The sequence below is a fragment of the Fopius arisanus genome, unplaced genomic scaffold (assembly GCF_000806365.1).
Source record: "Fopius arisanus strain USDA-PBARC FA_bdor unplaced genomic scaffold, ASM80636v1 scaffold00031, whole genome shotgun sequence".
Classification (NCBI taxonomy): domain Eukaryota; kingdom Metazoa; phylum Arthropoda; class Insecta; order Hymenoptera; family Braconidae; genus Fopius; species Fopius arisanus.
In genome coordinates this window covers 1,269,117-1,285,128 of record NW_011887770.1, presented here as the reverse complement: position 1 = coordinate 1,285,128, position 16,012 = coordinate 1,269,117, and the positions used below count along the sequence as shown (strand labels likewise).

Below are 16,012 nucleotides of genomic sequence, written 5' to 3'. Positions count from 1 at the left end.
AGTACAATCCAAACCAACAAAAAAAAGTTAGATTTTTCAAACTTCGATGCCAACTTCACATAGCTCGTTTATCTCCCCCCATGAGACTTGAAATTGATTATCCGAGTTCAATAAATAATATGCAACCAAACGGCTCGACAATTCTATTTTTTTTCATTGTCCATTGCACGAGTTTAAATGAAGATTTTGATATTTAAAAGAGGAATCCAAAATTCAAGAAGAAAAAATATTATTCCATCCGGATAAGGCTGAAACGTTGGCTTTCATTTTTCCCATCTACGGATATACCTTTCTACGCTCGTTTGTTTAAACAAAAAAAAAGACAATTGTATGAAAAATGAAACAACGAAGGGATTGCGTGCAAAGGGGCTCAACTCCTCCCCCAGATAAGTCTCGACTGATCAAGATTCGTTACTCCACTCTATATTTGGACGAGTACACGACAATGGATACATTCGCCATTTTTATTCTCAATAGGCATGTAAATGCGCACATAAACACGTAAATGGACATGGAGAGATGCCGATTAAGGCTAATCGAGGACAATTGTTCGAGCTCGAAGAGGGGATAGATAAGACGTGTTTCACATATTTGGAAATAATGAGAGAAACCTCTCATTTCCTGTCATCTAATTTTCATATTATTCAACAGTGATACGATAAAACTCGATAACTGGACTAGTACCCTTATAGCTCCGAATTATTTATAATAATAATAAAATGATTATTCCAGTAGGGAAGAGACGAAAGGTGAAAAGCCAAACGATAACAATAAACATCCCGATGAATATCTCTAGAACTAATAGAGATAGTAAAATTCTTCGAAGACATTTTCTGCAGATCTCATTCCCCTCTACCAATTAACTCTCGACCTAAATTTCGCTATCCCCCGTAGATTTCGAGATATCTCGCAATAACTCGACAGCAACGTGAATTTATGGACTTCAATTGTGAAACGAACGATTTCCTGTGAGAAAATTGAGACGTTTGATCGAGATTCGAGTCTAATTATGCAATTGATATGATTGATTGGGCGAATTTAGTAATTGTTTTCAGGTAAACAAATATATTTATGTGTGGAATTTTTCAGTGATAAATCGATGGAGCGATTATGTTTCCAGACAAAATGTCTTGGGGCAAATCCCTTGGGCTCTACGCCAATGTAAGTGCCTAGTACGGAGACTCAGGGGAGATAGGGGAAATAGGGGAAAACTAGGGTGGGGTGACCTTAGTTAGGGGTGGAACAGTAGGGGATGCTTTGGGGAGAGATTTAGTACCAACTTCATCTCTCTCTCTACCCTCGATGGGTTACACGCTCGGAGGGTGTCTCCTGGAGCTTGAAATATATATTTACTGATAAAGCAATAGAAAATGTTGGAACGTTGAGAAAAAAAAAATTGTGGATGAGGGCATCTGGAGAAACTTCAAAGGCCACTTGTGGGCGGAGAAGGAAAAGTCAAGTAAACTCGAGAACGTGAGGGCTTTTACGGAATGAGAGGGCCATATGCCAGTTTTGATTTTTCCCCATTATTTTTTTAAATTATTTTCACCCAAAAAAATCCACGAACTACCCGGAGGATCAATCATACCGATTGCATGAGCTGACGTAAATCGTTTGAGACGTCAAATCCATTTCTAAATTATCCACGCTACCCTGAATTAATTGAATAATTATTCCCATTACTTAATTTAAAACCCCAAATATTAACCCCCACATGATCACAAACCCGAGATAATGTAAGCGAATGGGAATTTCTGTTTGTCCAATGTACACAAAATCCCAGAATCCACAATGAGGGGTTGAAATTTGTTTGCCGAGATCAGCAACACAAGCTGGAAAATTCTATGGAATAGAATGATAAAACTACAAGATGAAAAATTTTTATTGAAAAATTGCCACTGGCGAGAAAAAGTTGAAATTCACCGACAAATTGACAAAAAATTTTCCACGAGAAGAAATTCCTCAAAAATCACTCGATTGACGAAAAAATAAAAATTCCCTTGGGACAAACAAATGGAAATTCTCCCAACAATATTAGTACAGAAACGGGGATTATAAAAACAAAGAAAAATAAAACAGATAGTCTTGTGGGCTTTCTCGAAGAGGGTTCGGACGTGTAAATAAAGTCACGCACGCAAAACAAACAGGAGACTAACACAGATACACCAACGATTTTACGACGTTAAACACAACTTTGTATTTTCACCCGCAGTCTTATAATTCCCCCATGTCTCTTTTATTCTCCATGAGGGGGGTATTTGCCACATAAGTGTCACGTACCGCCGCGTGTAATACATCTATACTTATCGGTTTTGTCTAGAATCTATCGTAAAAAAGGAATAGTTCATACATTTCCTTCAATAAATCGAAAAAACCCAGAGAATTCCTCGGCCAGAATAAATCCAATTTTCTATCATTCTTCAAATAAAATTGATAAATTTTCCGAAGATTAACCCTTTCAAATTAAATGATTAAAAATAATAATAATTACAGAGAATTGATATTCATCCCTGATGAATGGGTAAACGAGGAGTAAGGGCTCTGAATTTTATCCGAAAGAAAAAAATAATGTGGAATTCGAATTGGTACTCGAGATGATCCCAACAATAGCCACAGGTCACGTGTCTTTTGGTTATGGTGAAAGAAAAAAAAAAATCGTGTACTCGTATCCTCATTGAAACCATCGGATATACTTCACCCCAAAACCCACCCAGAATCTCACCGAGGATTAATGACACCCTCGTGAATTCAAACTCCCTCAATTAACATATGAATATACGATTTATGGTCTACATCAGCCTCTCACGTGGAAAATTTTCACCAATTTTTTTCACCATCTCCCTCCACTCTAACAATTTTGAGACTCACTCGAGTTTAAAATTAGCTGTGAAAGCGGTTACAATTTATTCACGGTTCGACGGACATTTTGTATAACCAAAAGTGGAGGGAGAGAAATGGATGAGAACGAGGGGGTAAAATAGTCTTCTGGTCCATTTGATGCCATCGACACCCACTAGATAAACCACATGTCACTTGAAGAATTATTCAACGAAACACGATGGTGGAATCAATCAAATATATCACAACATTATAATTGAATAAAATCGATAATTATTATCACGCATTCACCGATAACGCAGTCTATCTGATTCGACGACCCAATTATACTATCGACATTGCGATAGCCCCAGGTTGCCATACATAATTTATTACGATAATCCTGGGGCGTTTGGAGTAGTAAGCAATTCCCATAAACCATATAACAAATGTATATAGGATCGAACCGGTGCTATTCTAGTGGATTTGGTATTCAAGTATTTTCAAATGATGGGTTTGAATACGTGAGGGGAAACAAGTCAAAAATACTCCCTCTCCATAAATCAATCTCCAATTTTAAACCAAAAAATTCCCCTGAATACTCAATTAAATAATTAATTCATATGTAATCAGAATAAAATTAATCCCAGATTTTATTATTGACGTTTGAAATTGCACTAGCGATGAGTTTGTGAGAAATGAAGAATTTTTTTATGGAGTCCGAGTTAAATAGAGATGCCTCAAGTGAGAATATCAGGAAATACCCCTAGAGAATGTTCGTGGGGTTGAAAAAGTGCTTGAGATTGGTTGAAAGTGGTCGAAGAGAGAGTACAAGCCTCTGAGTACACAGAGGGCTACACCACCAGCAACAGGTGTCCGTCAAACATAAACCGAGCCAACTAGGCACGCGATATTCTTCGGTAATTGATTTGTCGGTGTTGATGAGTACCTAGATGACCCCAGAGGCCGATCTAGATCTCCCCATCCCCCGCTATCTCCCCCCAAAGTCATCGACTCGGTAAAAAAAATATATAAACGAAAATTTTCAATTGAAAAACAATGAAATAAACTCTCGAGCCATCAGTCAGATAATTTGACGGTTGGTGATAGCTGGAGTTTGACGCGGGGGTAATGTATCTCCGCGTGTTCTCCCTTATTTCGTTATTTTTTTTTTGTCTTTTTTTTTGTAAACTGGTGTTTGTGCACTACGAGAAATTCCTCGAGGCCACGAATTAGTGTGAAACGAGCCAAGGGGTTTCTCTACATTCGGGTGGAGTTTCGAGGGGCTACGGTCTGGTGACCACAGCACGCGACACCATATGGTGTATCCCCCCCAGTATTACCGCTATTCTACGCACTCCAAGTTTATCCTTTTCTTTACATTTCTTCAGTCAATCCTACCTGGATAAATTTTTATCCACAATAGACTTGAAAACAGAAATTTTTTGCTACCAACTTCGATGGTATAAAACCGAATTCGGAAGATTCGACTACATGACGAGAGAATACGAGAAGAATTCATTTTCGGATTTATTTGACCTGGAATTCAATTCCTCAGCCGGACGAAAAAATAAATTATTTCGTAAGAATCTCTAAAAATGATTTCCTCTACTCGTTCGTAAATAATTCCTAATTATCAATTGCGGAATTAGTCCTAATTTTTTTTCCCATCGATCTCTCAAAATGAAACCTAATGTCCTCCACATTGATGAAAAAAAAAAATGCTCACACTCATGGGAAAGTTTCACTCGACTTCCTCCATCCGTTAAACCGATTAAACTCCCCCTATCTAATCCCCGAAATAACTGTCAAATAGTTTGATTCACTCACCCAATGCTGCGTCGTCACCACTTCGCTCTCCGTTCCCTCCAAATTCTGCAAAAAAAAAATCACCGAGAAAAAGTCTCATTACTTCAATTATCGTAAACCACTCGATGATCGTCATCGAGGTATGATTAACGCGAACACGTGTCCATAAAAACACGAAATACGACTCTAATCAATCTGTGTGATATCGATTTCTCGCCAGTTAACGGGATTAAAAGAAAGGAAAGAAAAAAAAAACATGGAATAAAAACAGAGTGAAAATTATCTGAGATTAAACTCGTCTGTTAGCGTCAAATCGTTAAACGTTGACTCATGTTCTCACAACTTTACAATTCTCGTGTTATACTCACGTCTTTCTTTCTCCTGACAGCAGCGGCGCCTGCAATTATACAAATTTCATACATTTTTTTAATGACAGGAATTATTGCTGACCGTTTAGACTACGAGAATCTCAACACACGGTAGAAAATATTTAACGTCAATAAGAATTATTTAATGAAGAAACAGAAATGTATTTCTTATCTCTACTATAAATACATGAAGTGAGATAAATGTGAATGTCAATTCACCGGAATTACTCGTTTATCTCGAAAACTATCGATCTGAGGTGAAAATGGTAGAGGACTGTCCCGAAGCTCATTGAATTTACAATAAAAAATGTCTCTTCATGTTTCTTGATAAAATTGATAATTTTCAAGATCAATCGATATTTAGCAGAACTGCAAAATTCAACTTTTTCATCTTTACCATTTTGCTACCGATTTATACTTTGTTTTATAATTAATAAAGGAGGAAACTCGTCTGAGATATAAAACCGTAAAAGTATCAATGAGTAAATATTGAATCGATTACTTGAAATTCTTATCTCTACTCTGATACATTACATCCAGTAGCGGTAAAACGGTGCGAGTTGATTTTCAGTGTCGTCATGTTTTCAACGAATATCTCAAAATCGAAGGCTGACATCGAAATTTTCATAATAACCTTCTTTGTAGCTCTGCATAATCGCAACAGAAAAGGTTGATAGAAAAAAATATCTATCTCCATCAGATTCAAAGATATTTGTTGATAAGTGAGTCAAGTCCGAGTTGAGGTGTGAGAAAAATGATTTCTGGGATAAAAATCAGTTTTTTCGTCGTGGGGATAAATCGGGATTGATGGGATCGTCAGGGAACAATTGTTTTACAGTATGTCAAATTTATAATAAATGCAATACTTACCGGCGGATGAATTGGGCAGGCGTGCAGTGTTGCCGGTAGGGGTTGTAGGATTTGATGCTGGGGTTGGAGTTCCAATCGAGGGTGGAACCCCTCTAGTACCAAATGGAAAATACGGCGAGTCAGGGGAATAAGTAGATCCCTCAACTGAATTAACATTACCCCCTCCACTAGCATACGTCTGTAACCGAGAGAAGAGAGAAAAATAATGAGTTTTACTCCGATATAGGGTCAATCATCGGCCCAATAAAACAATTTTTGAATATACCAATGCGGGAGAAAATTTCGAGGTACTTCGTATGTTTTTCCTGACGCGAACGATAAATTATTGGACTTTAAATATCAATCGATAATACGCCACTCTTATCGGTTATGGCGTCTGACGAATTCCGATTAGATATCACCGTTTGATACCCCAAGAAAAATTTCAATTTATGTATTACAATTTGATAATGGAACGAGAAGAATTCAAATAATTTTTGACATTAAAAAATATTGCTAATAAATACCTCACCGTATAATTGCAATACGAAAAAATAATAAAAACAGTAATGCCCGTTATAAAATATACTGGCGAAGAAAAAAAAAAAATTCAATCCCGATATTATCCCGTAGAACCCTCCGACGTAATCCGAAAACTTTGGTACAAGCGATATATTTTCACAGAGTGGCTCTCAATTCTTCCTCCTGGTCCCCTCAACTCCATCACTATTTTCCCCCATTACAAAAAAATACATTCGCAATAAAAATTGCCCTGAATGACGTAATGCACCAAGAAAACGTCATAATAACCAGAAAAAAACATTGAATAACTCGGAAAATGGAGATATCGAGAGAATTAATGACTCGATTGGAGTTGAAAGCCACTGACCGCAAACTTTAATATCACTTACGCCCTCCCGGGGCGATGTATCTATAAGTATATAGAGGTGGAAATACAGATATAGTGGATGTTATGTTGGGTGGAAGTACATGTATAAAACAAAGCGAGTGAACCCCTAACGTAAGAGGGAGGTGGGGTTAACTGGCCCGGATGAAAAGTTATACTGAAGTAAGGATAAAGTCTACGTTATACTGAACGTCTTTGCAAATCCAACTCGAATTATTATCCCACTATTTATTCACCCCCGGAATTATATAAAAAAAAATAAACAAATTCTCAACGCAGCAAAGTACAAGAGAAAATTATTTAATTCCAAGAATATTCACAGAACTTTCATTATTTTTCTATCAATAATTAAAATAATGAATGAGAGGAGCATTGCATATCATTGAATAATAATAATCCTTGTTGTTACTATTAATTCTGGGAATTGCCATTTTTTTTTGCGAGTCATAAGTGAAAAATCGGTAACCGAAAAAAATGTCAAAAAAATCTCTGGGGGAGAATATCTCCGAATGTGAGCGAGATTGAAAAAATTTTGTTATTATCTTTTTTGTACCTGTCAATCCGCTCTACAAAAAAGGTAATAACAAAAATTTCATTATCTCCCTTATATTCGTAAATATCGCCGACCCAATGACCATTACCAGATGAAAAATTCGTAACTTCGTTTTTCAGTAAAGATTTATTTATTAGTAAAAAAAAAATGTAACTACGCACCATTCCATTGTCCATAGTATTGCCATAGGGTGACTGGAAGCCCGGTTTTTCTGCAACAAAAAGAATAGACTGTTACGTATCTCAAACTGAAAAAAAAATTTGAGGAAGCAAAAGAATTTTGCGCCCATAAATCAGAGGGGGGGACGGATAAAAATTCGGAAATTCAGGTTCTGGCACATGAGTTCTCCCTTCTTTTGAAGAATTAATGCCAGCATAAACTGGCGATGCGTCTTTATAAATCAAGTTCTCTAGTTTTTGTTTTTGCTCGGTTGTGCCGCATGGAATACGGTATCAGTATATCGTTGCAGTATCGGGACTTCATACGATATTAATAGGGAGATATCCCTCCTCCCCCTCCCAAGGATACACAAACGTGAATTTATGGTCGCTATGTGATTGCTTATGCTTTTATTTTTTCCCTTCAATATTTAATGACGAGATAAATCTAACGAATGCACGAGGATTTGTGCTCGAGGGCTGTCTACCGATTCCTCTGTCCAGGGAAAAATAATCAGGGGCGTCAGCAGATAAAACCGGATAATTAAATAATTTTCTTCAAAAAAACCTGGTAAAATTGAATTTATCCCAAGTGATGCCAAGAAAAAATATCAGCTGGGGGTCAAAGACCAGACGTTATTCAATACTCAATCCATTATCGACGCAACGATGAACATTGTCTACCGTAACCCAATAACTGAAGAATTTTCGGATGAGATTTTTTGCTGACGACATGCGGTCAGCGACAGTAAAATGAAGAAAGTTAATGAAACATTCTTCTATGTTCATAGACATCTCCGTTACAAGTAGAAGGTATTAAAAAATTTATGGCATTTTGCCGCGCTTTGGCGGTGAAAAAACTAGATTTACATAAAAAAAAAGTACTTCCTGCAAAGAAGATTGACCCCATGCAATGAAATCCCTTCTGAATCGTCAAAATTCGATAAATCTTTCATCTTATATATAATACGACAAACTACTTAATTAATTCACTGGAATAATCAACTTGTTGCCACGAAATTGATTTAATCAGGGAAAATAATTTGTCGAATAAAATGGAATTTATGTCAGTGGAGTATTTCCCACATTGATATTCATTAACACGAGTGACAACCGAATTTTTCCCACAGACTATTGAAAATTGATTTGATCCAATGACGTGTGAATAAATTGAGGGAGGAGTTGTACAAATATATCACATTTTGTGGGGTAAAAGGGGAGTATGTCCTGAGGATGACGTGATCGTACCTCGGCCTGTCCTTTGATGCATGATATTGCCGAGAGTACGTCCACGGTTCGGCGAATGTGTCACGTGCAAAGCCAAAACTGTTAGGATTCATAGTTATCTGAGCAAATGGTAACCCTGTGTTGAACGGTTTTGACTAGGGTGGACATAAATTCGAGGTACGCCCTCATTCAGGTCTTATCAAACTTTTGAGATACAGCTGATGGCACTGGAGATCTGTCCCTTATCATATTCTCAATTCAAATATCACATCAACTCCACCAACCACCAATCATGGATTATTAGTGAATATTCAATTGAATTCAATTGATAAATGAAAAATATATTTATATTATTCGGATTCCTCAAGGCAAGAGGATCACAGGTGAGTTTTCAAAGGCGGTTTACCTTCGGATTTAAATCGCCTCACCTGCCCAACAAATACCAGTACTTTCCAATGCATCGTACATGTTTTTTGAGAGTTGTCGCGATAAATCATTGAGTTAAATTTTAATCGAGGGTATATTCATTTCTCTGAGTATCTCTCGAGATACCGATGTATATTTACTTTTCAATATTTTCAACTTGTATACAAAAAGAAAAAAAAAAATCGTGACTGCTCCGTTATTTTTTCCGTGACACTCTGGCCTCAAATTTTCATATTTCATTATATTTTTTATTATTACATTGAGAAAATATGAATTATTTAGAAAACGTGTATTTTGAGGGGAAGAAATTTAGCAAAATAGCCGGATATTCTTAACAGATAACCCTCGAAAAATAAGAGAAACCCCAGGGCGAAAGAGGAAATTCAACCCCAATGGAGTGACGAGGGGTTATAGACAGAATAGAAACTCCAGAGAGAATATTTCCAAGGGCTCAGGTAGCCATTGGTGCTCAACCAACCCTGAATCCAACTCATTTGATTTTACAATGGTCCAACTGAGGATGAGGGGGAGGAGGAATAAGGGACGAGTAGCCAAAACCGGACCCTTTTATAATCGAGGATGAACGACCCCGGTCAAAAAATTTGTAAGGAGCAGCTTGCATTTTTATGGGATATATACACCACCAGAAATACTTGTATCCGGCCATTTCGATTGATCGATAAAAAAAAAAAAACGGAAAAGAAATGGGTGGAGGTAGACTACGTCAATATGAAGTCTAGGGAGATTTCTTTTAGATAGTCGAGAGGTTTTTTTTTGGGCGGAAGAGGGGCTGGAAATAAGTGTAAGAAGAGATTAGAGGGGTCTCTCAGAAAACACTGGCTGTGAAAATTGTTTGTTGCTCCGGGAAAAATAAATATTTCACGAAGAATTGGAGAATTTTAATAATCCAATTATCTAATTACTCTGGAATGGTCGAAACCTTTAAAAATCAAACAACTCCTTTCGAATTCAGTAGCAGTCAGAAATAACATCCCTGACAGTTCTATTAAATATCGATTTTCGGATAAAGTATTGATTTGAGGTAGAAATGTGAAGAGACCTTTTTTGTCTGAAATTTAATTGGCTATAAAAAATTCTCCATACGTTTCCATCTCAAATCAATAATTTTCGGGATAAATCGTTAATAACAAAAATCAGTGAATCGTCGCTGTTACATTTTATCACTTCTCTCTAACTTCAGTTTCCGAATGAAATAAAGATAAAATATTATCGAAATGTTGCCAGCACCCAAGTATTATTGTGAAATGAAAAATCCCCCAGGAATAATCGAGGACAAACAAGTGTAATTAAGAAGTAAAAAAAAAACTGAATATTGCCAACTTTCGATTTAACCGTGATGTTGCCATTTTTGGGTCTCGTCGATTCACTTCGGGTCCCCCACGGGGTATTGAGGCACCCCGGTACGATGCACTCGGTTAAAAAGAGAAAAAAGAATCGAGGGGAAAAAAAAAGGAGAATATCAAGTAGAAAGGAAGAATGGGAAGGAAAGAAGATCCGGACGTGGTTTTTTCAGTTGTGGAGCCGAAATGCGAAGGTGTATTCAAGGTGGAAGGCCGCCTGCCACGCGACCAGGTACCCATAGTAGTGGTGGGCTACTCCGAACTCTCGAGTTTTCTTAGGAATTTTTACCATTGGAAAATTTGATATATAATGAAATCGGAAAAAATTCAAAAATCAAGAAAAACCAAAAACCCGGGGGCATCCACTTTTTTTTCCGAAATCCAAAAAAAAAAATTATTCCTAAAAAAAAACTTGATTTAATCCCAACGGGAAAGTCATTCCCATCAATTACCTATCAATACTCAATTTTTAAAAACAAATTACCCGTGAATTAAAAAATTAATAAAAATGTATATGTATAAAATATTTTGATTTGTATAATTAAATGAATGAAAACAGGAATATTCCCCTCGACAATGTTCCCAATTAAAACAATAATAATAGAAAAAATAGAGACTGATAAACAATAGGATATAAATAAATTCCGTTATGTTTCGATAAATTCCCATGAGCACCCCGGGCCAGTGCAGACGAAGGACAGAGGGAAAAGAGAAAATAAAGTATAAAAAAAAAGGAAAGAAAAAAAAAATGATCGTCCGTTGCACCGTTCGGGAGTAAAACGGAATGCGTACGTGTATTTCGTGGTGCCACGCGACCAGAAAGAGGCAGTGGGGATAGGTGGACTTCATGTACACATGAAGTAAGGAGGGGGAAAGCACACATATATGTATTTTTCAAATGTGAAAAAAAAAATAGGGGCGAGGGGGGAAAAGGGGGTGTGAGGGGGATACCGCCGCAGCAGCTGTCGTTTGCCCCCCCTTTACGTTACACTAGAAGGGGCCCACCGGAGGACACTGGCGTAGGGCATGAGGGCCCGGAGTCCCAGACAGTGGCTCTCAAAAATATTCTCCAAATCCCCCCCGATCACCGAAATATTTACCGCCCCGGAGAGGATGTACTATTTTTTTTATTACGATTGGTATCACTCGTAGCTATTTTTCAATTTGATTTTGTTAATTTATTTGGATTATATTGTGGGTTAATAAGGGATTTGGGAAAGGGCACGAATTGAGCCCTGGGATATGTATGGGAATAATAATTTAAATGGCGATTATAATTATTTCTCTGGGTGAGTGGAAAATCATTGGATTGAACTGAAATTCGAGAGCTAATGTGATATGGAAAAATTATTATTGTTCACCGATGTTTATTCATGTGAATTCAATTTTTAATTGAATTTCACTCGACCGGGAGGCAATGGAAAGAATGCCCATGACATTTTTCAGTCCGAATTCGAAATGAAAAAAAATCCCAAGAATACATAATTATTTTGAATATCAAATTATCGAATCACCATTTAATTTCAAAATTAAATAATATCCCCCAGATCGTAAGAAATCCATTCGCCAACTGAAATATTTTCGATAAAATCAATGAAACGAGTGACGCACAGAGATGCGAAATCGATTAGTGATTAATAAAGCGTGCAAGCGAGAAAACAATCAAGGTCGTATTGATAGCATAAAAAGCTGATGAGTACCGAGACTGAGGCCAGAAAAACCCGAGACAAAAAATAAAAAGAGGAGAAAAAAACATTACGTGAGAAATGACAAAGTCAACCCCCGCAGATCAGGGGGGGAAATAAAAATTGGTGATTGATTTTCGGAGGATATTACACAAGGTCCAAATGAAGATGATAATGACAGGGTGGTCGTTGATTTAACAAACGCAAAACGCAAACGCGTGCCATGGCACGTGACCCGCACGTGTCCGTTTCGTTGTCGTCGTCCCCTCCACCTTTTTCCCTCCTCAACTGGACTGTACCTCACTGAGTACCTCATCCTCCCCAAACTGTTTATTCCACGGTGCATTGCCCCCCTCCCCCTCTCTCTCTCTCCCCACCCACCCTTCATTGCAATTTTCATTCACGTGCCATTTCTGATGAAAATCTCACCCTCGACTCCACCTCATCCCAATTATTTCCCCGATGAACTTTAAATCACACTTCTAACTTCAACTTATTCTTCAATTAATTTCTCAGATAGTCAATTAATTTTTCATTTACCGTGCGACAATGGAAACCGGAAATAGTGAAATTTTCTCCGCCTGTTGATTCCGAGAAAACGATTTTTTTCAATTTTTATGGAGTAAAAATAAAAATGAAATAGTAACGCGAATTGCGACCGGAAATTTCATCCGCTGAATGGCACGTTCGGTACCCCTCCCCCCCCCCCCACCCGCCCCCTCGATATTCCGCGAAATAATTCCCGGATCGAGTGAGAAACTCCCGATGAAAGAAAAACCACCTGTTAAATGAGTCGGAAAAAAAAAATGTAAACACCGAAAAAGACCTTCACTGGGGGTTGTTTTACTTGTTCCATATGCGGGCCTTCGAAATCTCGCCAGATGTTGGCTTTCCAATGTGGCAGGTTCGCACAGGTGTCAATTTAACCCTCGGACAGACCCCTGGGTGCAACGAAATTACTCGAAAGAAAAAAAAAAATCGAAAATTCATTATTCCGGAAGTGACAATGGCCCGTCCTGATTTTTCATCATCTAATTGATTCTTATCACTTGGGAATGTCAAATATTTACGTGACTCCTTCGTTATTCCATCACCGTATCAATAATTATATAACTATGATGAATTCACACATGACCATCATTTCTCTAATCAATAAAAATTGATAACGAGCGAAAAACGTATCATCGGATGTACGAGGAACTTCCTCTCATTCCAATTATAATAAACTCTATGAGATTTCGATGAAATATTCTGGAATACATGGAATTATGATTATATACTCGAAGAATTTTTATAACAAAATAAAATGGATTGTAAAACGAGAAAAGTTGATCGATTTGAATGAGCAACTCTACGCCATTGAGATGAGAATACTCGGATATATGGTATACTATATACCATATACCCTATGGGGTGGCAGAGACCCATGAAGAGGCCCAACTCTCCAACGGACCCCGAAAAAAAAATATCCTCAATCCTCTCCCTCAAACCCAGGAAATTCATTCAGAAACATGAATTAATAATAAAATTGTTTACAACGACTGAACGGGAGAAAGAAAAAAAACCCTTTCCCGCTGGTGTATGTAATTAAAGTAATAAGAAGAGCCTGGAGGTTGCAAAAATACGTAATTCTCAAAAGAGGTGAAAGCTACGAGGTCTGAGGGAACAGATGTTCCCCGAGGACGTACTTTTCGTTATTGAAGGGACGTTTGTGTAGGTGGCACCACCAGACCAGGAGATACACCCGGACTATTTCGAAAATTTATTTATCCCATTACGAAAAAATGGGATACAAAGGTATTTTATATAAAAAAATAACCATCCCCAAAATTTGGGATAGATGGATAATGAATTCAGTTCTCCCAATTTCTTTCTCCTTTTTTACGGAAATAAACCAAATTCGAATGAAATTGCCTGTAATTATTTATCGCCTGCCCTCGAAAAAATTCCAACAATTTTAACCACTCGTTTATAATTCTATAGACGTGTGCGAGGCGCGTGTGAGAGGTATCTGGTAGTGGGGATGGAGTTAAAAAGAATTCATGGAGAAAAAAAAAGAGAGGAGAGAAGAGAAAAAGAGAGCTATAGGCAGGTGCATCACGGTGACACTCCCTCGGGTTTATTCCTTGGAAGTGAGAGGGGCCTAAGTCACCAGTGGATGTTGTGTCTGGACCTCGTTTATGGTCCAGGGCTGAAACTTTCAAGCTGAATCGCTAATTTTCATGATCTACCGTCCAAAGTGAAGAGAAAAACTACCTCTCAGTTCCATGAAGCTGGGGGGAGGAAAATTTCCATCTAAATGTCTCAGAAATTTTCTGGAGTTGATGAGAAAATTCTAATTAAGGTCTCCACCGCAAACTGTCAACAATTATCATGATTAGCAATTAATGATTTGGCAACAGCCGTGTGACGAAAGAATTCCAAAGTCTCAGACGAATGCACGATGGGGTTAATTGCACCGATTAATTACACACTTGACACGGAGATTTAAATTGCATCCACAATAGTCTCAAGTGAGTCGAATTGAGAGGAAAATTCATGATTTTATTTCAGATCACCATTAATTTCAATATCTTGAATTATTACTTCATTTCTGGAGATTGTGAATTGAATTCTTCGTTCTGAAATGGTAATTGGGGTTTTGAACCCATGAAATTGATTGGAAATTGTGATTTGAGGGGGAATTCAGAGAAGAATTTAAGATGCAATGATTGGAGTAGCAAATTTACAAGAATCCAGAATCAAAATATTGTCAAATGGTTTGAACCTAGTTTATTTAATAATTATCATCAATTTTGGAGCTTTCCCCAATAAAAATTGTTGTCGAAACCCCAGAGGAATGAGAGACACTGTAGTATTTGGTACGTTGCACTGTAGCATATACCACTGAAAAATTCCCTCATCCCGGCAGGTGTAACACGAAAAAACGTGTCTCCACCTCTCACACTTAACGCTCAATAAAATTCATAATTTATCGTCCCTCACCCCCAAATAATCAACAATTCCCCAAAACTCTGAAACCTCCAAATAACCCCCCAACATCTCCCTCCCCCGCCGACAGCCACAAACCGCCCGAAAAAACCAAAAAATCTCAGTATCCCGGCGCCCCAAAATCGCGACAAAAAACCGAAAATAACAAATTGTGATAAATAAATAAAACAAGGGTAGTAAGCGATTAAAATCGCCGCATGGCAGCACCATGCAGACACATTGACAACCATCAAGAACCAAAACAGAGACCCCCGGGCCCAGACCCAGGACCAGGGGCCCACCCTCGGTAGGTCACCCAGTGGTGCCGCAACCCCTTCACCCCGAAAAAAATCCCAGCCCCCAATTAATAAAAAAAAAACAGCCCCAAAGACAACCCTTGAAAAGTACCCAGAGGCACACGCTACTCCCGACACAACGGCGACAAATCCACCAACACCTCACATAAACCACGAAAAATCGTTGTACATTAAAAAAATCACTTATTCACAAACTCATTGGACTCACTCACCGGGTTGTTTGTTGGCTATTTTATTGAAGCAATTCTGAAAAACCTCGTAGAGATGCATCGGCTCGTCGTCGCTGGCGGCCATGTTTCACCACTGATTGTTTCACACTGGGCCACGACGTGGCGCCACAGAATGGGGCATCCACCGACGAAAGAGACGTCACGCACCCAACTCCTACCTTTTATTCTATTTCTTTCCTTTTTCCCCCTGTTATTATCACTGAACAAGTTTATGTCACCTTTTATCCCACTACACTGCACCGCGTTCCTTGTGAGACTGTGTTGCGGTGCGTCAGAGACTCGCCACTCCCCCCCGCTCACTTTTCGCTGGTGGGGGGGAGAGCGACACGCGCGCC

At 38.2% G+C, this 16,012-nt stretch overlaps 1 protein-coding gene across 1 annotated transcript; it reads right to left on the bottom strand.

Annotated features, from left to right (window-relative positions):
- Positions 1–4,602: 4,602 nt before the first annotated feature.
- LOC105265757 (uncharacterized) lies at positions 4,603–15,918 on the bottom strand. The gene is made up of 5 exons (XM_011303446.1): positions 15,660–15,918; positions 7,465–7,514; positions 5,865–6,042; positions 4,995–5,023; positions 4,603–4,692 (listed from the first exon to the last, which is right to left on the bottom strand). The coding sequence occupies exons 1-5, from the start codon at positions 15,739–15,741 to the stop codon at positions 4,603–4,605; spliced, it is 429 nt and encodes a 142-aa protein (XP_011301748.1). The 5' UTR covers positions 15,742–15,918.
- Between the last annotated feature and the right edge of the window lie 94 nt (positions 15,919–16,012).